This window comes from Daphnia pulex, chromosome 1, assembly GCF_021134715.1.
Source record: "Daphnia pulex isolate KAP4 chromosome 1, ASM2113471v1".
In the NCBI taxonomy this organism is placed as follows: Eukaryota; Metazoa; Arthropoda; class Branchiopoda; order Diplostraca; family Daphniidae; genus Daphnia; species Daphnia pulex.
Window position 1 is genome coordinate 2957477 of NC_060017.1, and position 23392 is coordinate 2980868.

General features: G+C 38.4%; 4 protein-coding genes and 2 long non-coding RNA genes across 9 annotated transcripts; 2 read left to right on the forward strand and 4 right to left on the reverse strand.

The window, feature by feature from the left end:
• Positions 1 to 423: 423 nt before the first annotated feature.
• On the forward strand, positions 424 to 4454 carry LOC124189041 (delta-like protein 4). The gene is made up of 12 exons (XM_046582008.1): positions 424 to 595; positions 670 to 744; positions 822 to 1573; positions 1666 to 1780; positions 1863 to 1919; positions 1997 to 2116; positions 2663 to 2723; positions 2806 to 2939; positions 3224 to 3284; positions 3420 to 3550; positions 3831 to 4055; positions 4174 to 4454. Exons 3-12 carry the CDS (start codon positions 1271 to 1273, stop codon positions 4302 to 4304), a joined length of 1338 nt encoding a protein of 445 aa, XP_046437964.1. The 5' UTR covers positions 424 to 595; positions 670 to 744; positions 822 to 1270; the 3' UTR covers positions 4305 to 4454.
• A 110-nt stretch (positions 4455 to 4564) lies between these two features.
• Positions 4565 to 5164, reverse strand: LOC124189051. The gene is made up of 3 exons (XM_046582016.1): positions 5034 to 5164; positions 4820 to 4963; positions 4565 to 4747 (listed from the first exon to the last, which is right to left on the reverse strand). Exons 1-3 carry the CDS (start codon positions 5135 to 5137, stop codon positions 4621 to 4623), a joined length of 375 nt encoding a protein of 124 aa, XP_046437972.1. The 5' UTR covers positions 5138 to 5164; the 3' UTR covers positions 4565 to 4620.
• A 7304-nt stretch (positions 5165 to 12468) lies between these two features.
• LOC124188784 lies at positions 12469 to 13645 on the forward strand. 2 transcript variants are annotated; one of them, XR_006872488.1, is made up of 5 exons: positions 12469 to 12780; positions 12836 to 12952; positions 13009 to 13173; positions 13257 to 13336; positions 13422 to 13645. It is a non-coding gene; the product is annotated as an uncharacterized LOC124188784 (long non-coding RNA). The 2 variants fall into 2 exon arrangements; XR_006872484.1 differs by having other exon boundaries at positions 12664 to 12952.
• A 1297-nt stretch (positions 13646 to 14942) lies between these two features.
• LOC124198709 lies at positions 14943 to 16039 on the reverse strand. Of its 2 annotated transcripts, XR_006876833.1 has the most exons (5): positions 15728 to 16039; positions 15556 to 15672; positions 15335 to 15499; positions 15172 to 15251; positions 14943 to 15086 (listed from the first exon to the last, which is right to left on the reverse strand). It is a non-coding gene; the product is annotated as an uncharacterized LOC124198709 (long non-coding RNA). The 2 variants fall into 2 exon arrangements; XR_006876754.1 differs by having other exon boundaries at positions 15556 to 15846.
• Positions 16040 to 17662: 1623 nt separating this feature from the next.
• LOC124193635 (RNA-binding protein 7-like) lies at positions 17663 to 19100 on the reverse strand. Its single transcript, XM_046587560.1, has 3 exons — positions 18892 to 19100; positions 18344 to 18815; positions 17663 to 18282 (listed from the first exon to the last, which is right to left on the reverse strand). Exons 1-3 carry the CDS (start codon positions 18973 to 18975, stop codon positions 17891 to 17893), a joined length of 948 nt encoding a protein of 315 aa, XP_046443516.1. The 5' UTR covers positions 18976 to 19100; the 3' UTR covers positions 17663 to 17890.
• A 116-nt stretch (positions 19101 to 19216) lies between these two features.
• Positions 19217 to 23363, reverse strand: LOC124193607 (vacuolar protein sorting-associated protein 54-like). 2 transcript variants are annotated; one of them, XM_046587523.1, is made up of 11 exons: positions 23258 to 23363; positions 22958 to 23191; positions 22720 to 22883; positions 22313 to 22660; positions 21895 to 22242; positions 21443 to 21832; positions 21137 to 21381; positions 20833 to 21078; positions 20223 to 20768; positions 19873 to 20156; positions 19217 to 19803 (listed from the first exon to the last, which is right to left on the reverse strand). In XM_046587523.1, the coding sequence occupies exons 2-11, from the start codon at positions 23080 to 23082 to the stop codon at positions 19689 to 19691; spliced, it is 2811 nt and encodes a 936-aa protein (XP_046443479.1). In that variant the 5' UTR covers positions 23083 to 23191; positions 23258 to 23363; the 3' UTR covers positions 19217 to 19688. The 2 variants fall into 2 exon arrangements, with proteins under 2 accessions (XP_046443479.1, XP_046443472.1); XM_046587516.1 differs by having other exon boundaries at positions 22958 to 23347.
• Between the last annotated feature and the right edge of the window lie 29 nt (positions 23364 to 23392).

The following is a 23392-nucleotide window of genomic DNA, read 5'->3' on the forward strand; positions in this document are numbered from 1 at the left end:
TTTTCACACCAGTTCTGACGGTTCTTCCTGTTGCGTTGTTAACACGGTACTTAACATATGTGTCCATGTGACCCAATACAGGGTGTTGTACTATTCTCATTGCCGTTGTGATTTGAGGAAAAATTTGTCGAGTAGAGGTCGTTCACTTGAGGCTAGTCGAGTATGGTTGTCATTATTTACGGTACAAGATAGATAGAATCAATGGGAAACGCATATCCCTTTCTGTATTCATCTTGTACAAAAGAAACACCTCAAAACTTTCTACACCGGAATGCCAGCAGTATCCTTTCTCAAAGCAAAAATAGAAGGAAACTTAATATATTTCATTCGGAACTTGTTGGTTTGCAACGGGATTCGGCGAGGGGTGTGTTTTATTTCATCACCGGAAACACAAAAAGAAAAAAGCGTCGTCTTGTATCGACCGTCCTTGGTGCTGAAACAGTCCTTGCATTCGAAAGAGGTGGTCTATGGCGTTCGGAATAAATAATTTCAAGTGTTTACTTATTAGCAGTCAAGTAATCATGCCTTTGGAATGGTTGGAGCATACCCCTTGTTGCTACCTGTAATTCTTCTTCTTGTTGTTTGCTCAATTCCGGTGAGTTGGATAGAGTCCTTATAAAACGTAACTAATTTTCAATTTTAAAAAATAATTTTGTTTCCAACAATAAGAGCACGTCTGGAAGGCCTTTGACATTTAGAGATTTCAATCCAACTGGATCATCGCCGAATAATACATTCCGCGAGGTAAATATATTGTCCAAAAATTGCATATGTACGACTGCCCCAGATACAAACAGATTTGTCATCTTCAATATGAGTAGATTAATCTCAGAAAGTCAGCCGACCAAAATTCAAGTCGCAACTTTCCAGGAGACATGGTCGACGGAATAGGAATCGTTATCGACGTAGTCTACCGCTTGAATCAGACTCTTTTGTACGGTGCCTCAGTTCTACGAACAATCAAATGGATCTTCTTCATTTTCAAATTCATTGGCTAAATGGAAACCCAATCTTCATTTTAAAATCAATTATTAATATGTTCTGTTTTAAATGACTATTCGTTCGTTGTTTCTTAACTCGTGTTCATCCCTCAATCCTGACTGATTTCCTTCGAGGCGGAAAAATGGTGTTATCTAGTTGTTGATATTCAAGTAAACGAAACAAAGAAAAAGGTAAAGAAAGATGGCCATCAGACGTATGACGGTATGTAGTACCTGTTCAGGTAGTGGAAAGTTGAAAGAGGGGAAGGGGATGCGGAAGCCTCGAAGGCATGTGTTCAACCTCTTTTACTTACCCTGTTCCTCTTTGGGTCATATCATATGCTGGCGAGTTGTCATTGTTAGTGGTTTGTGTGGTATCATCAGTCATCGAGACAAAGTGCTGCTGCGAGGATTTCTTGATAGTTAAGTTGATTTTATTGCTAGACTCCTCCAAGAACCACGTTTACATGGAATCGAGTCTGTTACTGCGTATGATATGGATTGCGCTTGTGCTCGGCATAGAATTCAGTTCGAGTGCGGAAGGAACCAAATTACGTAAACCGACACCAATTTCTACGTCATGGCAGCGCCAGGTATTTGGATCAAGAATCAACGAGAGCTTTTTATTATTAGATCCGCCACAAAACAATGTTCTTTATTCATATCTAATGTTGTTGCAAGACAGGCATGTGAGTCGAAAGAGGGTAAAGCAGGGCATTTTACTTGCACTCCAGACGGCCAGCTAGAATGTTTCGAAGGATGGATTGGAGATTTATGCAACGTCCCCATTTGTAAAAAAGGTTAAGTTGTGAACAAAAGGAACAAATGTAATAAATGCAAAGGTAATCTTGAATGTCGAGAGGCTTTGTTCTTCTTTAATAGGCTGCGACCCCCTAAATGGCCACTGCAGAGTACCCGGAGAATGTCGCTGCCGGATAGGTCTTAACATATTTAATTTCTTGCTAAGAAGTTGTTGATAACGATTACATTTTTTTTTCCCGATTACATATGAGCAGGATTTGCGGGGGAGCACTGCCGCGATTGCGCCTTGTTACCTGGTTGTGTTCACGGGACGTGCAACAAGAGCTTCGAGTGCGTTTGCAAACCGGGATGGACCGGCCTCTTTTGTTCTCAAGGTACCAGCAACGGTTATTCGGTAAAAAACCAACAGGTTGCTGCCAATCGGAAGCTATTCCACTTCTTGTTCTCATATCTTAAAACTAAACTCGTTCAATAAACTGTGGTCACGATAAATCCATCTTTTGCCGAGCTGCTGCATTCATGTCCGGGCTATTATAACCTACCACTTGAAAATAATAATAATAACAGCTATTAACCAAAAGCAAATGACACATGCGATGATATAACAATTCCGCTGACACAATCGCTGACAAAAACACACACAAATAACTTGGTATATAATCAACTGGTTTGAATCGTACTGCATTTAGATTTATTCAAGCGAAGAATAAATAATGTTGGAGATAACTTAACCATTTCCACGTGACACGCTGGTACCAAGTAATTCTATTTTCGCTTTGGAAAATCCTTCGAATCTGGGCCACAGCATGTCAAAAAGAAGCAGCCGCTTATGAAAAACTCAACTCTTTTACAGTCGCCATTCTTTTTTAAGGACCGCAAAGTGCTCTGTACATTTTTAACAATTTCCAACGTCAATTTAGCCACCTGTAAGGAGAGTTGTCATAAAAGCCGGGGATTCTGTGAAAAACCGGGGGAATGCAGGTGACAACTTGTTCTTTTTTATCAAATTCAAAATTTTGCGTATTTCTAAAACAAACGTGATACTAATGGACGGGCAGCACAGGTGTCGCACGGGATGGACTGGTGAATTTTGCAACGAATGTCAAACCCTCCCTGGCTGCCACAATGGATTTTGCCGAACGAATCCTCTCGACTGCATTTGCTATCCCGGTTGGACCGGATTATTATGCCAAACCCGTACGTACGTAGACTATAAGTGTTCAATTATTTTTGGTTTTAAAACATTCAACAAGGTCAGCCCTTTCAAACTTTCTTGGACCACCTGAAAAAGTATAGACTAGTCTGACGTGTTGTTCAATTAGGTTATAAGTGGGCGCGCGCCAGCGTCGCCCGAAATGTACTAAATCTTTCATAAAGTAATTTAAACCCTGCCAACCCGCGAGAAAAACAGCAGTAGACGTCCAACCTTACGTTTAAATATTCCTTAATTAAAATATTAATTTCTTTACACATTCATGTAGCCATTTGCAAAAAAGGATGCAGTGCCGATCACGGTTATTGTGAAATGCCTAATCAGTGCAGGTAAGGGCTTACTTTATTTAATCAACGTGATTATTAGCGCACCAGTATGGAAACAAAAGACATCACTTGTTTTAATTTCTCCGTTTGTATAATACTCCCTTTTTTTTGTTGTTGAATACTTTCATGCGATTGCAGATGCCGCGTGGGATGGTGGGGTAGTAACTGCGATGTCTGCCATCCTTATCCTGGCTGCCGGAATGGTTATTGTTTAAAGCCATGGGAGTGCCGCTGTCATCCTCATTGGACTGGATTCCTTTGCGACCAAAGTAAATCATTTTGCTTAATACGCACTGATAAGATGCATAAACACATTGAACATATATATACTACCTGCTGAACTAGTGACATTTTCAAAGCAATAGATATTAAGCTGCCCTGATTCGGGTTAGCTGTTCGTTTTCGAATATGAGATACGCAGCGTTTGGCTGCTAGTAGCCTGCTACCGATTCATTTTCTATTCAATAATTCATTTTCTAGCCTTTTGGTTTTCTGTCTCTTATACTCTGTGATTCTCTTTGCTCCGTTTGAATAATCAATACGAAACAGAAATAGTCTCGTGCGCTCGCGACAGTTGCCTCAATGGAGGAACTTGCTTGATGCTGGAGCCGGAACTAAATAATAAAGTGGCCGGAGAAGAAGGCAATATCACCTGTCTCTGCCCGGCTGCATATACCAGCTCACGTTGTCAAGTGGAGCTCAAATTTCAAGACGAACGGAAATGGATATCACATCGGTCAAATCATACTTCCGTACACCTTACACCTTCTATGGGTATAATAGTTATAGTATACTAACATGAAGAAAATTACATGTTTTGATTGTCTTATAGCAGCTTTATTTAATATGTACGGTAGAATATAATCATTTCGTTATGTTCATGAACTCAAAGGCGGCCAGGTGAATGGAACACTGGATGCGTCATCGTCAAATTTAAACCAAGAAACTGGTTCCGGCTCACCTGACACTCTTGCCACTGAAGAAAACCGTCCGTGGAATAACCAAACAGGAGACGTCGATTGAATGAATTCAATGAAAAATCTTTCCAAGTATCGGTGCATACACTACATGTTGTATTGAGCCCTCATTGTAATCACATCTATTTAATATAATGTACTGTATAATATACTATCATAATATGTCATAATTCATAAATAGCAATTGTTAATTTTACACTCCATTATTTTTTACAAGGGAATGATGTCGTTATTGGACAAGTTAGAGATTAAGCGTGTCTTTGTTCCGAACGAGAGATCATTTTGGATTAGACCCTGAAATTGGAGGAATGCAAATAATCAAAGGAGTAATTTTCTGTTTGGTGCAATCTATATAGTTCCTCTTAGGAACTCTGTTCAGATACGTAAGGAACGGTTGACGTTTGCGGTGCTTCGGTGTAGAAGAGCGCTCGTTGAATGCCAGCAAAGATTCGATCAGCAAAGCGGACTACAAGGCAACCTCGAATCTCTCTGAAAAAAGCAAATGACAAAAATGATGTTAGTTTATTCGATTTGCCACCGGTTAGATGTTCGTGAATTTACCTGGCCGAGCAGTCGTAGTAGCGGTGTACATTGGATTTAAGAACTTGTTCTGCCACCCGAAAGAAATTTGAATTATCGTATTCCTCGGCTCCAATAGCAGAATGCAAAATCAGGCACATCGAAGTCTCCACTTTCCCCGTTAATCTATAGAATTACATCAGACATGAACACATTGCTATTTCAAATAGAGCGCAGGGGCAATGGGTTTGCTTACTGTCGAATGTTTTGGTGTTGGGCATGGTTCTCGGAAGGACAAAATCGGGCAGAATCGTAGGCGTCGCGAATCATCAAATGCAAATGAGCCGCTGTGATCATCATACCGCGATAAACTTCCTTCAATTGAATTTCACCCTAGTGCGTGAAGGAATAATAATGTTTAATTTGCAATTCAACTCATTCGACATGAAAAATATTTTACCTGGGGGGAAACGAGTAGATCGTCGTTAGGCAGTGACTGTAACTGAATGCCATCACATTGTTGTAGACCCTTGAAATAATAATTTAAAAAAAAGACTGTCAGATTTGGATGGAAAAGTGGAAGAAGAAAAACTGATTGCTAACCGATGGGGGATAAATGTGGCGGGCCAAGTGCATGGCTTCCAAAACTACGAGTTTAAACTCCTGGGCCAAAGCGGATCGCTCTTCGTTCGTGTAATTCCGGTTGGCGTAGCGATCGCGAAGAGGTCCCAGGAAACCGAGAGTCTGTTGCTCCAAAGTGGCGTTGGTGTCGAGATTTCTCAATGGAGCCGGTGTCGCTTGCTGGACATTGGAGTCGAACTGATTGACCGGTCTCTCCGTCGCTATGCCGGGCCAACTGGGTTGCGTTGGGTTCATTGTCGAAGAGGCGGCCATGAATCCGCACGGATTCGCCAGGAAATTGATGAATGGAAAGCGCAGCAACGTCTCGACGGTTTGCTGCTGTCTCCACGAGCGCGGTGGACTCACCGTCGCCGCTGAAACGATCGGTCGTGACGCCAAATAAACGCAGCCTGTTGTACCATTGAATGGAATTAGTAAAACATGTTGCTAAGGAAAAGAACTATAACGAACGCAAGTGATAACTTACAAAAGTAGAAGTAAATTATCGTCTTGAAGTACATGTTTGGTTTTCTACTAAGATGTTAGACTGGTGTAAAATTCGATTTGAAGTTTGGTCGGGATGACAAAAGGCAGGAAAAGGTAAGAAGGATGATTCGGAGACTGACGAAATACAGATAAATCGCTCCTTTTATATCCAGGGACTGTAAAATTATAGGTAAGCAGCGATCCTGCATTGCTTCTGCTCAGTGCGTCGACGAAGATGACGTTGTCTTTTACGTGGGTGGAAGAAGAGCGCAGACGGGACACTCGGTAGTCTACCTGCTACCGCTCTAATTCCTCGAAACATTGAGGAGTCGGCGCCCAGTCCTCGGTCCCGAGTTCCCCGGCACTGCTACCGGAATATCCGACTCGACTTGGAAAGTCAACTGCTCTTGACAACCTGTGGGAGGAGAGTCACCGAGTAGCAAATAATGCGAGACCTATCAATCAAACATGCAAGATGATGCATATACAATGCACGAGAAGAAAACAGAGAACCCAACAAGACCTCCGTAAAGGATCTCCAAATAAGCAGGTACAATCTGTAGTATGTCAAAGTTTCTTTCTGTATTCCGTTCATACTATTTTATACAGGATTGACCGGGGAACATTCTTCCCACTCAACTTGAGATAACCGCCTAATAGTTTTACTCAATGATTACGTGATAAACCCTTGTATATGCTTTGGCTATACTCGGCCGTTGTCTTTCTTAGAGTTCCTTCCGTTGCTGCCGAACTGCAGTTTCAACGAGTGTGTCTGATTGACAGTAGGCCTATACCGAGACAGATGACGAGACTAACAGAAAATCACTCCCACTTTTTCTACTCTGAATATATAGCGGTCGCCTTCCGGTTTCAATAAGCAGAGAACTGACAGAATGTTTCCACGCTCCTTCGAACCGCCATTGGTAGAAAAATTCATTCCCCAAATGTAGGAGCCAGCTAAATCAATGATCTGGCATCAGATAACACAGGATAGATTTATTCATCATTGGAATCACAAGAAGACTAAATCAGTCATCAGACATTCACATTTTTTTCTTTTACCGATCCCCCTCCCCCCCACCAAGGTCAACTTAATAAATGTCAAATGGTGACTGCGGATCCGTTCTTTTGGTAGAGACGGATATAGACTACAAACATAGCTGATTGATTTCTTACTAACATCGAGTTACTAAGGATAAACTCGCAGCTGCTGTACACAGTAATGCAGATCTCCTCATTTATATATGGTTGCGGTTTTACGACGCGTGCAGACAGGTGAAATACAAATAAGTCAACAGCTAGTTTCAACACCCACACAGGTGGTTCAGTGTCAATGCTGACTCATATAGATATTCCAGTTAGTGTTAACGTTCGGTAATGCGAGGGCTCGGCAGTGTGAATGCACTGCTCAATGTATGAAATATGAATATGACTTTGCTTTTCCTTATAAATCCTTAGAAAATGTTGTCACTCCCTGCTGAAATGAAAAGCAGAGAAACATTTTAGGCCGTATCGGGCCGTAACTTTTCTAAGTTTTACTTAATAAATGTTTTAACTAACGCGCCCGCTGAATTTTTCATTACTCTGAGGGTTGTCAACCGCCGGTAAATCTTCAACGTTGTCTTCGTTCTTTCCTTAATTTAATATAATATCCCACGGGCAGATTCAGAACCCTTACTTAGAATCCCCCACGTGACTGCAGTACGGTTTACAAGGTTCACAAACTTATTAGATACGATCATGTTGATTCACTTGCATTGTACTTTCTATGAGTTATATTTAAAAATGAAATATCGTCGTAAAACTACTCAGATAATAAGATGCTTCGTCGGCTCATCGATGCATCTTCTTATAACTTACTTAAAGGTTAAGGAAGACCGATGACTTTTTTTTCTCTCTGAGAATCACATATAATTGGCTGAAAGCTGGCTCCCGCGAGTACCGACTATTACTGCTGTCAGAAGTGGTAACTTTTGAATCGAGTGACGTCACTGTTTTCTTAAGAATAGGTCGTGAAATGCCTAATGTTACAGGCGCTACGTATAGATATTCGCTAAAACAAATCTAAAGTTTCAAAAAATTTAATGACGGTTGTGCATTGGCAATAACCAAAGAGGGATCATTAAATAACTGAATAAGGATTATTTTAATTTGATTTTTTATTCTTGTCTCTGCATTTGATTGAACAAATTAAGGCTAAGATGATAAATTTAGGCTAATACGATTTCATTTGGTGCACATATGGTGCACAGGCTTATCAATCTGAATTTTTAAATGAATAGCGATATCTCTAAAGGTCTGTGATTGGAGGAGACAAAGGGCAATTATTGGTCTTTTTCAGTAGGACATTTGAAAAGACTAAAGGTTGAAAACTGACAACCCGAAAAAAATTCTATGAAAACTAAATCAGAAAAAAACAACTGTACAAGAAGTAGCACACAAGATAAATCCTTGAATGTGATCGTGATGTCAACATCAAAACCTTTGCACGATCCACTTTGTTTGTTTTAAGATTTACAATCGATCCAATGCTTGAGCGCACACCAGGCAGTGTATGAATGGGCTATAAGCGCGGCTAAATATAACAAGGAAACGGAAATTGTGCCTGCTGGGGTTGATCAGTTGGTACACTCGTATGTAGTCTAATAGGACCGAAGAATTTGATACGCCTTTAGATATATACCTACATAAATGTTCTAATAATAGTAAATTTACATAAATCCTATCCTAATAAAATAAATCCCTGAGCTAGACATTAAGACTATATATGTTTTGGGGGCATGGTTCCAAAGTTACGTAATGTGGAAAAAAACATGGTCCCAATCGACATTATTAATGATGCATCCAGCATAAGGAATCACCGTCGTGTTTGTCTGGCTAGTAATATAGACGCCCGCTTGTTTATTCTCTTCAATTGCTCAAATTTGGAGCGGATGCAACAATGAAACAAGAAAGTAATTTATGCACGATGGAGGTAATGCTACAGAACACAACGAAACGCCCCCATGTTCCCAGGATCCACCTTGCACTTCGCATCGCAAGAACTTCACAATTCACATCAATTATGTCGTCGAATTTTGTTTTGTGTATCCCTGAACGGAATCACTTTACATCCGCTTACAAATTCAGGAACTAAGTAAGCAGCATCAGGCGCGCCATACAGTTGTAGCTGCATGGTATACATTTTTTTTCCGGAAAATTCACGAGGACATTTAAACCTTGATGATTCTATCCGTATTTTTTATTTGCGCTAGCCATTCGGACTCGGTTTTTTCTTTAACATCTCGTCGGATGGCAACAGCAGAATCTTACGTGGGTTCAATATTAAGCAACAAGTCGTCTTCAAACCTCATAATACATGTATTTCTTTCTTTGCTGGTGTTAGATTTTTTCGCCATTTTACTTCTGAATAAAACGCAAGGAAGCCGTGCAGTTTTATTACATTTTTGAATCCTGTGACCAGTTTTTTGTGTCATCAGGAACTAGGTCAGCAATAGAATATTTAGATTTGTAACATTAAAACTTACATCGGCTCGGCTATTGAGAATATATGAGAAGGACAAAATCACGAAGCGGAACTGCGTAACTATGCAACCTATACTTCCGTGCAGCCGGTTTTTCGTCTGGTCATTATATAGTATTGTCTCGTTTTTCTGCATCACTGCAACGCGATATTTATCGCTGCATAAAATATATTGCAAAAATCTATCTATATATATACGGTGCATAAAATTTCGTTTAGTTTTCATTACACGAATACATTTGTTATTTTCTTGCTCACTGAGACGTCGAAAGTCCAAGTAAAGTTCGTCAGTGATGAACATAGCCCACGAAGTAGCAGTGAACGACATAATGTATCTCGATCTGTCATCGCTTAATACCTGATGGCTCTTTTTCTTCGACATTTAGCGTCCTGTTGCGTTTCTACCCGAAGCGTCTGATATCGGGTCAACATCCGCAGACAACCAGATGGTTCAGCTACTCAAAGGATCCGCCTATTTTGGTCGCGTGACGCATATAGTCTTTTCGTCAGTATGTAGGACAATACACTTATAGAGTCAACGACGTTATTCAGCGAAATGGAGACCATTCTCCGGGCATTTCCGTATACGTTATACATTCTATCGAAAAATCCGTTTTGTCGACAACTCAAGATTGATTCCACTTTTTTATATTTTTTGCGACAATTAAATAGTTTCCAGTATAGCGAAAAGGAATATCGATACGGCAAAAAAGAAATGAAGTTACTGAAAAAAAAAAACAAGGTAATAACCTATCGTCAATAGCTCGGTTCAACCTCTTTAATAATTACACCATATATTTATAAAGCGTTTGTGTACTTTCGCGAAGCTATGTTTCACACGGGAGTTGGGAAGTTTCATTAAAAAAAAATAGAATCCGTCATTGAAAAAATTATATTAGTTCAAACAAAAATGGTTACTGTAGTAGACGGATCCAAATGATTGACAGCGGAAGATGTAAAATAGTGTAGCTTATAGCGCAGGATGGACAAATGTGCTCCTGTTCTTCCTCGGCCGGCAGGCCGTTCTTTCTCGGCCGGTAGGCCGTTATTCCTCGGCCGGCAGGCCGTCCACATTTATGAAAAGTTAGGCCGTGGTACGTGTCTTATTAGGTTATGTCTTATTAGTCTAATTAGGTGATGTCGGCCGGCTTTCTCTAATCGGCACGTAACTCGGCCTAAGTTACACGTAACTCGGCCTAAGTTACACGTACCTCGGCCTAAGTTACACGTACCTCGGCCTAAGTTACACGTACCACGGCCTAAGTTACACGTACCACGGCCTACACGTACCACGGCCTACGCTACAAGAAGGGGCCAAAAACAGCCAAAAGCCACTAAAAATTTAAATCAAATAATATGAAAAAAAAAAATTATATAAAATCTATAAAATTTGGCACATTAAAATTTATATCAATTCATCATAACAATTTATAATATATATAATATTCATGGTATATATTAATATTAGTCAATATTAAGTTTTATTCCCAATATGTATAAGGTTTCTACCTTGGCTAATTTTCTCTTTTGCGCTCTTTTGCACAAGGTTGTGAACTAATGTTTTTTCTTTCGTGTTTGTAGCTTCACTTTACAGCAGAGTCGTGGCCAATCGTGGGAATCAAGACAGCAGCAGCCGGTGGAGCTATATAACTATATATGTATGAGCTATATAACGAGCCATATAACGAGCTATATAAGCGAATTTATATGTCATTTAGTGCTGACGAACCCTGACGACATTTTAAATCATGAGTAGGGTATGAGATAATACATCCTGCATCTGTGTAAGAGGATATAACTAGAATAAAACACTGTCTGCGACTCATTCATTTGGACATAGGAGAAGGTTTCAATGGAATTCATACAAAATTTGTCATGGAGCGGTTATAACTAAAGTAATAAGAACGTCCCACTATACGAATCTCAAACCTCGAGATTTAAGTATTTAATTAGATTTTATCAAGAGCGTCGACGTGTGCCTACTGAGTAATCGTCGTTGTTAAACTATATAGTCCTATAGTCCGAAATGTATTGTTTTATTCATTCAAGATGAATGAGTAAAACGCGAACTAATCACTTTATGTGTTTGTACTTTACAGGTATACGTACAGCACGTACTTTGACATTGATGGTCTCCCTTAATAAGCATTGTTCGGAAGCGTAAAAGGAAAACACACGCAGCATCTCATGAACGAATAATACAACCGGAGGTACCAGAAAGAAAAAGAAGTATCTATTGACGTCTACGCTGTCGGAAGGTGTAAGAGGAACTGGGTGTATTTATATTTTTATGCCATCTCTTACAATAAATTTTATATTATTTTTTTTTTGTCCACTGTCTGTCATCAATATCTGACAAGCATACTCTTTCTTTTTGACTTTGCTTGCAAAATAGCACTTTGGACTGAAATTATGAATATAGTCTTGTTAAAGTCAACTTCGCAATGGGCTTGCGCCTTTCGATTGTATCTGGAAAGGTAATGCAAACAATAGGAAATGTATACGAAAACGAGAATTTAGACAAATAGGTAGCTGGGCAATCTGTCAGAAAACCGAATTAAGAATAAACACAATATTGTTGTTAGTCAAGCAAGGATCTCGATATTAATAATTCGTCATAAATTCAAACCTTTGTCTTTTAACCATAGTGTCTATTACATTTCGCCACATATTTCACTTCAAAGTTCAAAACATATAGAATTCTTAAATGTTACTACCCTAACCCGACATTATAAGCTAACAACAGTGATCACACAGATAGGCATGCCTACTTTAGACCTAATAGACACTAGACCTTTTAACATTTAGACACTAGAACTTTACAATAGAACATAAACATAAGTCAGTTCTAGTGTCGTCAAAAATTTACATTTTAAAATTTAGCTAGGTCTAGTGTCTCTACTTCTAGTTCTAGCGTCTTCGAAGACATTTTAAATTTTAACGTTATAAAATTTACAAAATCCAAATTAAATTTTTTAATTCCAAATTGTCAAAGTTTTAACATAGTTTTAAATACTGTTTAGTTCTAGTGTCCTATAAGCTATTTCTAGTGTCTCCTTAATTTAAAAGTTAAAAAAGAAATGTTTGTTCTATTGTCTTCGATAACACTATGAGTGTTAAATGTTAAATTTATTTTTTAAATTTCGATTCGAGATTTTCGATTTTCAAAAATATCCTCTTAGAGCCTGGTGTACTTAATGCTGCCATCTAGCGATAGGTTGGCCAACCCATGTCTGAGTGCACAAGTGCAATATATCGCACAGGTCTGGCGCCACTTTTCCTCTCGCGCTTCCCTATTACGCTAGTGTCGTCTGGTGGGGAACGGCGACAACTCTATTTCTGTCAACACCATTCTGCATGCAAAAGGACTTATGTAGTGCTCATGTAATCTCAATTGTTATTTTATTATTAATCTATGCATTTTAAAGGTACTACATCTTCTAAATCCCTAAAAACTCAGTGAAGATGAGACTAAGGTTACAAGAATTACACCATTCCCCCCTAAGTCTCAGGAATACATAGACATTTGCAGCAGTGTGTACGTGGTAAGCAAAAAGAATTGTTGGTGTACAGCATTAATACATTTTCCCTTTATAACCAGGAAAGATTATTATACCCCATGCTTCAATTGAATGGATTACCAGCATATTTTCTGAATATATGGAGTGGTAGCATAGCATATACTAAATTCGAAGATGCAACACGAAGAAGAAGCTGTGCATTTGTGGAATTTTGTGATTCCGAGTCAGCTGCCAAAGCTGTCACAGTAAGTGTTCTTTACATATTTAGGCAGTAACAATTAATACCTAAATGGAGACAATGCTGAGAGCTCATTCAAAAATTTTATAGGAATATGCAGCCTCCAGCGAGTATCATGTATTGACTGAAGATCCAGGGCAGTCATGTAGTATTCAGGTGTTTGATGCAGAGTGCGTAAACTACTTTCTAATTGAACAATTGAAAGTTGTTCACTTTACCTTTTTTATTTATTTTAATTTGATTTTGTTCTTACAGGAGCCAAGACGAAAAGGGGGACAAGAAGAAAACGAGCACAAAACTAGACACGGAAGAACCCTGGAAGAACCTCTAGACACTGTAGTTCCATGGTGCGGCATGCTCAAGAAAATGCTAAATGCTACAATGAGAAATACAAATTCGTTAAGACACTTAACATGCCTGTAGTGTATCCATGTAATACATAATAAAAGACAACAATAAAAGATATAAATTTTAAATAATGAGAATTCACTTGTTAGTTAGACTGTTTTTTATTTCAAATTTTGATTCCGCGTGAAAAATTGAGTGTAGTGTAATTTTTTCCATTATTTTAAGAAGTCTGCATAGATCGAGCGTCGGCGTGAAAAACCGTCCGGCGTGAATTACGGGGGTTAATGCATATAAGATATAGTTTTTAACTCATATTCGGATTCCGCGTCAAAAGTTGAGCATAATTCATATCTTTCGTTATTTTTGCGTTATCCTGCATAGCATGATGAGCGTCGGCGTGAAAAACCATCCGGCGTGAATTACGGGTAGATGCATATAATATAGAGTTTTTTTGAACTCATATTCGCATTCCGCGTTAAAACTTGCGTAAAAACTATCACTTTATTATTATTGGCGGAAGCCTGTAGTGTATAGCGTGCTTTACGTGAGCGTGAGAAACCGTTCGGCGTGAAATAACGGTAGATGCATAAAAAAAAGTCGGTATTTGACTTCATTTATGGATTCAGCGTTTAAATTTGAGTATCAGGTGTTAATTTCATTATTTTAGGGGGGAATTTGTCGTTTGCGACAAAAAAAAATTTCGAAAAAAGGTCGCCTAGATAATAAAAGAGAACTGCGTCGTTTTGTTTCTATGAAAAAATTCGTCAAAAACGAATAACTCTTGCAGGCTGCCGCTAATATTGATGAAAATTATGAAGTAGACTCAACTTTTTACGCTGAATTCAAAAATGATTTGAAAAACTGGCTATTTTATATGCGTGTACCTGTAATTCACGCCGAACGATTTTTCACGCTGACGCACATCGTGCTGCACAGGATAACGCAAAAATAACTAAAACAATAATTTATGCTAAACTTTTTACGCGGAATCCGAATATGAGTTCAAAAAAACTCTTTCTTGTATGCGTGTGCCTGTAATTCACGTCGAACGATTTTTCACGTTGACGCAAATCATGCTAATGCAGCCGTCCGCCAATAGTAATCAGATGAATGTTCTTACTCAGATTTTCACGCGGAACCCGAATATGAGTTAAAAAACACTGCATTTTATATGCATCTACCTTTAATTCATGCCGGAAGATGTTTAAACTGACGCTAGCTATCATGCTCTAGCTCATGCTATTCAGACTTCCATCTATGAAATAGGGAAGATACTGCATTAATACACTACATTATCAACGCGGAATCCTAATTTGAAATACAAAGAGTCAACCTTTTGTTAATAGTGAACGAACTAATAAATTCTCATTTTTTGAACTATCATATCTTTTTTATTGAAGTTTAACACGGGTACACTACAAGCATTGGTGCGTGTTTAAAAATTTGTATTTCTCAAATAATATTTAAAATGTTTCTTGAGCATTCAACACACGGAACTTGGAAATGATCTGCTTCCTCCGCGTGTCTAGTTTTGTGCTCGTTTTCTTCTTGTCCCCCTTTTCGTCTTGGCTCCTGTAAGAACAAAATCAAATTAAAATAAATAAAAAAGGTAAAGTGAACAACTTTCAATTGTTCAATTAGAAAGTAGTTTACGCACTCTGCATCAAACACCTGAATACTACATGACTGCCCTGGATCTTCAGTCAATACATGATACTCGCTGGAGGCTGCATATTCCTATAAAATTTTTGAATGAGCTCTCAGCATTGTCTCCATTTAGGTATTAATTGTTACTGCCTAAATATGTAAAGAACACTTACTGTGACAGCTTTGGCAGCTGACTCGGAATCACAAAATTCCACAAATGCACAGCTTCTTCTTCGTGTTGCATCTTCGAATTTAGTATATGCTATGCTACCACTCCATATATTCAGAAAATATGCTGGTAATCCATTCAATTGAAGCATGGGGTATAATAATCTTTCCTGGTTATAAAGGGAAAATGTATTAATGCTGTACACCAACAATTCTTTTTGCTTACCACGTACACACTGCTGCAAATGTCTATGTATTCCTGAGACTTAGGGGGGAATGGTGTAATTCTTGTAACCTTAGTCTCATCTTCACTGAGTTTTTAGGGATTTAGAAGATGTAGTACCTTTAAAATGCATAGATTAATAATAAAATAACAATTGAGATTACATGAGCACTACATAAGTCCTTTTGCATGCAGAATGGTGTTGACAGAAATAGAGTTGTCGCCGTTCCCCACCAGACGACACTAGCGTAATAGGGAAGCGCGAGAGGAAAAGTGGCGCCAGACCTGTGCGATATATTGCACTTGTGCACTCAGACATGGGTTGGCCAACCTATCGCTAGATGGCAGCATTAAGTACACCAGGCTCTAAGAGGATATTTTTGAAAATCGAAAATCTCGAATCGAAATTTAAAAAATAAATTTAACATTTAACACTCATAGTGTTATCGAAGACAATAGAACAAACATTTCTTTTTTAACTTTTAAATTAAGGAGACACTAGAAATAGCTTATAGGACACTAGAACTAAACAGTATTTAAAACTATGTTAAAACTTTGACAATTTGGAATTAAAAAATTTAATTTGGATTTTGTAAATTTTATAACGTTAAAATTTAAAATGTCTTCGAAGACGCTAGAACTAGAAGTAGAGACACTAGACCTAGCTAAATTTTAAAATGTAAATTTTTGACGACACTATAACTGACTTATGTTTATGTTCTATTGTAAAGTTCTAGTGTCTACATGTTAAAAGGACTAGTGTCTATGTGGTCCATTGTCGCTTTCCCCACAGATATTCAATCAAATATCTTCTATAACTTTATTGCTAAATAAAAGTTTTCAGATTTCTTTCTTTCTTGTCAGAAATTCTATAACTTATTTTTTCCTGACTGTCACATTGCTGTTCATTACCCTTTTCAGGGTGAACAACCCCCAATAATGTAAGCTGTATTAAAAATTAATTTATCAGCTTCTTGCAGTGGTCATTCACCGCCTTTCTGTCTTTGTATAATCCTTTTGTTTTATTTTTTAAAAAGTAAAAAAAATATCGATAGAGTATACCTATTGTTCAGAGAAGCTCCAGCTTACGATTATAAGTTATAAATGATGTTCAGTTAATCGGTAAATCATGAAAGATCAACATTAAAAATTCGATGGTCAAGTTACGATGAAGAACCGTAGTACTACTGTGTTCCAGGCATACAACTGGGGGAAAAAATCCTGCGATTTTAATATTAAACTGCGCGCACATATGTCTGTAGGGGCAAAGGCCGGACAAAAGTTCAACGCCGATTGAACCAACCAATATCTTTTAAGCTGATTGTAAGTTTGTTAAGTCGTAGTCTTGCAAATTTCTTTTTTTTGTGTGCAAAAATCCATGCATCTTCCACCAAAAAACTAACTTACGCACAGATAAGGAATGGTCGCACTAAAAATCGCAGAAAACTTTAAAATTTGTAGTTATCGCATTTACAGCAGCACTTTACTTTACAAAAAATTAAACGGCAACCCAGTTCATGCTTTATTGCTCTTCTCCTTGCCGACTGATATTGGAAACTGCAAATCACTGGGTACACGAGGTAAACGTACTTAAAGAAAATTGTTGCGTAATTTAATTGCAGTGCAACAGCTAATGAAGTTTCTAATTGCCTTCTCTCTCAAACCAACCAACAGTTGATATTACATTCATGCAAAATACCTTACAAAGTCCTAACTTTTTTTCAAAGTTGCCATAAGCATCAAAGAGACAAAAACTTTCATTCAACCAGTTAAACTATTCGAAATTTCGGAGGAGTTCGTAGCTATTGGGTAACTATTGGGTTGTCTGATTTTCGAAAGCACATCGCACCCGTTGTGGAAACGCGGAATTTTGTCTGGTGACGTTTGTAATTTCAAAGCTGTCTCGTTCACTAACCTCTCATTTACAAGAATCCTTGATAGATTCAGAGGTCAACATTCAGACCATTTTTAAACTTCCGAATCTTGTGTTAATTAAAGGATGAAAATAAAATGTTAATTAATGGTCCTGATCAAACTTGTCTCGTTAAAAACTTGAACTCGGCAATTCAGAAAACCTTGAAAACTTTTCAGCAATTAAATTGGCATGTTATACATGGGCGACGGTATTTATTTCTTAAAAACTGCTTTTTTTTCTATTAGAAATGCTGCTGTAGTGACAAAGGGAGACGTTTGAGAAAACACTGATTCAGGTGAGTCAAAACAGGCGATTTTGTAGGTATTGAAAAACGCACAATTCATTAATACAATACAAAAAACAGCACAAGGAAATATTTCCCGAATTATTTGAACTATTTGTCACTGAAAGAGGTCATGTTGTTTAATAGTTATTGTGATGCCGATCTTGATTATAAGATCTATCGCGACGAGATCTGCTATGTTGATGCCCATCATCGTGGTGAGATCTGCTCCGCTGATGATCATCCCCGCGGTGACGTTTACCATCTTGATAAACTTCCAAATGATCTGTTTTACTCGATCGGTGGTCACCTCCTTGATAACGCCTACCTTCTCGAAAATTACTTGATCGATATTGACCTTCATCTTGGACACTTTCGCGCTTCTCTGAATTTGAATATTTCGATTTTTTCTCCTCTGGATGGAACGAATGATTGCTGTTGTTACCATTGTTGTGATTACCATGTCTTCTTTTATTGTTGACATCCTGATTTGATGAGGTAGATGAATCTTGATGCCTCTCTTTTGAATGAGCTGGAACAGGAAAAAGTAATGGTAAATATATCTGATTAATATGTCAGGTCTAAAATTATACCTGTGCTGTGATGTGGTGCCACAAATGAATTTTTGTATTGTCCGTGAAATATGGCTGGAATAAGGTTGGAATCTGTTTTTGGTAAGCCTTCAACATCAAAGCGGATATGGGTAGGCATCGGTGGGACAGCTGGTGACATTCCAAGTCCAAAGTTGAGCATGTTTATTGGTGGATTCATGATACCTGCTATAAATGGTGGTCTAAAAAACAATGGATGTGGCTGCATAGGGAAGTTCATCATGATTGGAAGGCTGGTTGTACGATGCATTCCAGGAAATGGTAAACTGGGAACCCGCTCAGGATTATTTGGTTTCCTCCTTTTGAGTTGAAGTTCCTGGCCAAAAAGGGTAGTATGGTGAAAGAGTTGTATAGCATAGTCCACTGAACATTCATGTTGATATTCGACGAATCCAAACAATTTAGATTCACCTTGAGGAGTTTTGGGTATTTTTACGCATTTCAAGGGCCCCGCCTATGAACGAACGAGAAAATAAGGAATAAGCATTGATGAGTTATATTTATGTTTACTATGAAAAAGGCGGGATTACCTGTAAGAAAAGTTCATGAAGTATTTCCTCTGTAACTTTAGGCGATAGACTCCCACAGTAAATTGTACACAAATCTGAATCCATTTTAGAATATTGTTGGAACTTATTGAAACTCGAAAACTGTTTAGGACATGTAAAATAAATTGGACTTTGGAAGGCGTAAAAGCATATGAGAATTAGCGTTGCAACACGCTGTCTGCTTGTTTTTTCCAACTTTAAGCCCTCTAGCGAAACAAAAAGCTAACTTCAACGAAATTAAAAACCTAAGTTCACCTTTTCTAAAATAATATTTAAAACGATAGAAGAGAAATATAGTCAAACAATATTTTTCTTTTACATCGATGTTTAATTCATCGATGCGTATATTTTTTTATACATGATATAATCGTCTCTCTTTGCAACCCCAACTAACTATGTAAAACTACAAATCAAGTGACTTGCAACATAACTTTTACTGCCACAAGCCCATAAGCCAGTCAACCGGCAGAAAATATTTCCAGCCTGGCAATGATAGTTCGCGATTGGCAACTTGTATGGAAATATGTTTTTCGTGCAACGTAAAGAATCAAATTGATTTTTACATTGAGTTGCCAAAAACAAAACAACAAATAAAATAGAGACGACTAGAAATGCGTTAGCTTGCTCTTTTGTCTGTGCTCTAAGCTGCACTCATTGAAAGATTCGATCAATAAGCGAACTGGCTAAGAATAAAAAAGTCCAAGTCAAGTCGCTTCATTTGGTCTATCGCAGCAGAAGGGTGTGACGAGCAAGAAGTTGAAACTCCAGTCGAGATCGAATCATCGCGGAACGTTCCATAAATCTTTCGAAAATACTTCCACTGTCTCATCATCGCGTAAGACATTCAGAGATTTGAGACTCGAAACGTAAAATATCAGCTCAGACGTCACCAATCTATATGTCCAATCAATAGAATGAATAAATGTCCCATTTTAGATATGAAATCAAATTATTGATCCTTACCCATGCTGTGGGCCTCCGTTATTTTGAACACCATGCTTGGAGATATGATGTTGCAATGATTTTTTTAGGGAGGCATTAAATTTACTATAAAAATTTTGGACATCGTTGCTGGGCCAGATGGGATTGATAGCTTCGTGAAGTTTCGCCATTTGTTTGCTAATCGCTCGAAAGGCAACGGAAGGGACAGGAGGCTTGATTTCCCAAGAAGAAAGGTAACTTTCAGCCATTTCACTTAAGAGAGTGAGAAGTTTATTTTCAATTTCCGCTATGTGATCGGTGAAGTCCTGTAATTTTCAATGAAATTACTCGTTTATACCGTGTAATTAAGTTCGTAGCTGAAATATTAGTACCTTAAGAGCTTGATCAAAATGTTTGATCATTGTCTTCTGCTTAGGTGCAAGCCTCTCTTCAAAGTGGGCCTTGAGTAATGGAATGAATAAAGCAATCAGCTGCAGACTGCGTGACGCAAGTGCTAAATTACGACTTGAAATAGTCTTTAGACCAACTAAAGGAAGAGCACCAGCTCCTAGCACTAATTGACAAGTGCGGGAATTAAAGGTTTTTAATAACTCCACCAAACGAGTGAGCAAATCTGGCGCAGCTGTCGGAAGATTGTCCACGCAATTGCAGTACTCCAACAATTGAGGAAGAAAGAATAAGGCTGCACCCACCACCACGTACGACTCGCCTCTTACTATAATCGTTTCTGAAACAGGGTGGCTTTTGAATGGGGCGGCAGTAGCATCACTAGGTCTAGGTGAACGGAAAAAGGTGTCAACATTTGCTTGGATATCCGGTGTTATTTCGGCCTGCCTCCAGCGTTCACTGTCCAAGACAGCACCCAATTTAGAACGACGTTCTTCGTGGAATTTTTGAACGAAACGCGTAGCTTGACCCTTTGGAACAAACAAACAAAACGTGTTGTTATTCAGCATTACAAACACGAAATTTTATTATTACCTGAAATGCTAATCTCAAACCCATGGATTTGTGTCCACTTATATTGTGACAATCCAACACGAAAGTCTCTATAAGTTTTGCCAGAGCCACAAATTCCTGGGAAGAAACCCTTTCTAATAAAGCACCATCTTTGGTACGCGATGATAAAAGACGTCCGCACTGATCATGTGCAGAATCACAAAGTGACTGTATCATTTCTTTTAATGACTGCTGTAGTCTCTGTCTATCATCTTCAGTTACCACAACCTGCAATATCAAAAATGATTCAGTCATTTGTTTAAATGATGTCCGAAAAGAAAAATACCTCTTCTTGACGGCTTGTTTCCGTGGCAAGTACAAGGGCCATGATGTCATGAATGGCACGAATGCGGTTGAGCAGAGCTTTCAAACTTGTCATACATCGCTGCATCAAATTGGTCCATGACACAAAGTTTAAATGCTTGAGCTGCTCGTAGAGCATAGAACCTCTTTCAACGTCGGTGTCGTTGGCTGCAAGAGCTTCTACAATAGTTTGTTTCATCAAGGCTTTCATGGCGGTCAATCCTTCATCTAAAATGGAAAAATGATTATCAGTCACATCGGCACTAGCAAAAAGTGCATCAAGCAGTACCTTTAAATAATTCAATGAAGTTATAACGCCTCTGTCGTAACATGCCGTAGAGAACAGCAGTCAATCTATCTTCTTCTGTAACTAATACATCTTCTTTGAGGGGTCGATTAAGTTCGGCGGTAGTGAGGCGTTCAAACTCGTTTGAAAGCAAATTTTCGATAAGATTCTCCATTTCTTTCAACTGCGAGCTCAGATAACGGAAACAGTGAATGCTCATCAGTTCTTGTTGTACGACCTCTTGTGTGGTCCCAATAAGATCCAACGCGCCGACGAAATCAGAAGTAGAGAGGAGAAGCTGTATAGTCGGCTGGGTTTGATGCACAGTCGCCATTAGTTTTAGTTTACGATAAACAATTGCATAATTCTGTCGAGCAACTTGCCGTTGTAATACTGAGAGGAATTAAAGAAAAATGGAATAAATTCAATAATTAGATTAATGATATTGAACACACCTTTCAACGACCCCTGAACATGCGTAGCATCAACATGATTGACTTTGAGTCTTAAGGCTTTAACCGCCGTCAGCGCTTTGCCTAATTCCTCCCGTACGGCATCATGCGAAGCAACAGCCTGGAAGAAGTCTTCCGATTTATGGGAAATTTGATGAGCTATTTGCATCTCTATCAAGTCCAAATAATAGCTCAGTTTTTCTTGGAGTGTTTTCCCCGTTCCCAAAACGTGCGATAATCCTGACTCTTTGATGAAGGGGAAAACTTTGTGAAAGGTATCTGGTTGGCTTAGGTTAAATGTAGGCTGCAAGAAAGTTTGTGGAATAACACTCAAGTCACCCTCATTTCCATCTGTTCAAAACAAAAAGTTTGGTTAAAATATTTCTTCAAATAAAAGGATTTACTGAATTAATTGGATTACCAATGGGTTTCAGTGTTGATCTTGTTGTAATTTGTTCAGTTGCTAATGTTACACTGGACTTTTTCGAAGACTTTTTGTATCTTTTGGAAATTTTCTTAAGGTATGGTGTGAAATAAGCTTCATCAACAATGGGTAGTAGGAGACTTTCAGGAATAGTAGTGTTTTCTACAAATCCATCCCCCCATGTTCTAGTAAAGAAATCCTTCTGTTTCCCTTTTTTTGGATCATTTAAAATTGCTGCCATGTTTTGGCAAGCTGCATTGACATTCCAAGCTGGCCCATCTGACAGCAAGCTTAATCTATAGAGATGCCCTTGAAGCGGAGAAGGTGTCATCCCACACAAAATGCCTGTGTAGCACATAACAGTTTATTAAATTGTTATCACATTTATAATGCAGAAAATGTACCTGCATCTTTTCCATCCTGTGTTTTAGCATGGTGTTTCATTACATGGTCTTCGTAGTCTCTATCGCTCACCCCTTCAACTGGTAATGATGTACATACTCCATTATAGCCATACCGACAAACAAATGAGCCACCTTCCTGACTACAATGATCATCTCTCAAGTGTCTAAGATTTATTACAAAACAAGGTTAGAAATAAAAGTACTTAATTATAACTTGCTGAAATGAATTGTATTGTACCTTGTAAATTCTGCTGATGTTTTGAATATTTTGTTAAGACAATAACTACAACTTCTCCATGTTGGTGAATTACTCCCACTCGATAATAAGCTTATAGAGTCGGTGTTTGTTTTTGAAACGGCCATAACAGATTGAGTGCTGAAGAAAGTACACGGAAGTGAAACTTGATCAATCGATTTACTTCAATCAAAACGTAAACCACCGGCATTTGTGAACCATAATTAATTTAATCTCCTTGAAGAATTCAACAGAAATTTCTCTTAAGAAATAAGGGAAACCTATTTAACAATAAAAAATAACCTTTTTGATCGTTTAATATTTTTCTGTCGTCAGCATTTGCCAACAGGCCAAGGTTGATGCTAACCGACATCCAAACCTTCGCTGTCTATTCGAGTGTTTCCGGGCACCGAGTCCACCATTAGCAATAAAATCAAT

Bases quoted from the DNA above. Each gene is read 5' to 3' on its own strand.
- LOC124189041 (XM_046582008.1), top strand. From the start codon at position 1,271: ATGTGTTCAACCTCTTTTACTTACCCTGTTCCTCTTTGGGTCATATCA. The intron at 1,920-1,996 runs GTCTTAACATAT...ACATATGAGCAG, and splicing joins AGAATGTCGCTGCCGGATAG to GATTTGCGGGGGAGCACTGC. The intron at 3,285-3,419 runs GTAAGGGCTTAC...ATGCGATTGCAG, and splicing joins GAAATGCCTAATCAGTGCAG to ATGCCGCGTGGGATGGTGGG.
- LOC124193635 (XM_046587560.1), bottom strand. From the start codon at position 18,975: ATGGATTCAGATTTGTGTACAATTTACTGTGGGAGTCTATCGCCTAAA. The intron at 18,816-18,891 runs GTAATCCCGCCT...GTTCGTTCATAG, and splicing joins TTCATGAACTTTTCTTACAG to GCGGGGCCCTTGAAATGCGT. The intron at 18,283-18,343 runs GTATAATTTTAG...TTCCTGTTCCAG, and splicing joins GGCACCACATCACAGCACAG to CTCATTCAAAAGAGAGGCAT.
- LOC124193607 (XM_046587523.1), bottom strand. From the start codon at position 23,082: ATGGCCGTTTCAAAAACAAACACCGACTCTATAAGCTTATTATCGAGT. The intron at 20,769-20,832 runs GTAATAATAAAA...TTTGTTCCAAAG, and splicing joins GTTTGAGATTAGCATTTCAG to GGTCAAGCTACGCGTTTCGT. The intron at 19,804-19,872 runs GTAAGGATCAAT...TTGGACATATAG, and splicing joins AACGGAGGCCCACAGCATGG to ATTGGTGACGTCTGAGCTGA.
- LOC124189051 (XM_046582016.1), bottom strand. From the start codon at position 5,137: ATGATGATCACAGCGGCTCATTTGCATTTGATGATTCGCGACGCCTAC. The intron at 4,964-5,033 runs GTAAGCAAACCC...GTAATTCTATAG, and splicing joins CAACACCAAAACATTCGACA to ATTAACGGGGAAAGTGGAGA. The intron at 4,748-4,819 runs GTAAATTCACGA...TGCTTTTTTCAG, and splicing joins TACTACGACTGCTCGGCCAG to AGAGATTCGAGGTTGCCTTG.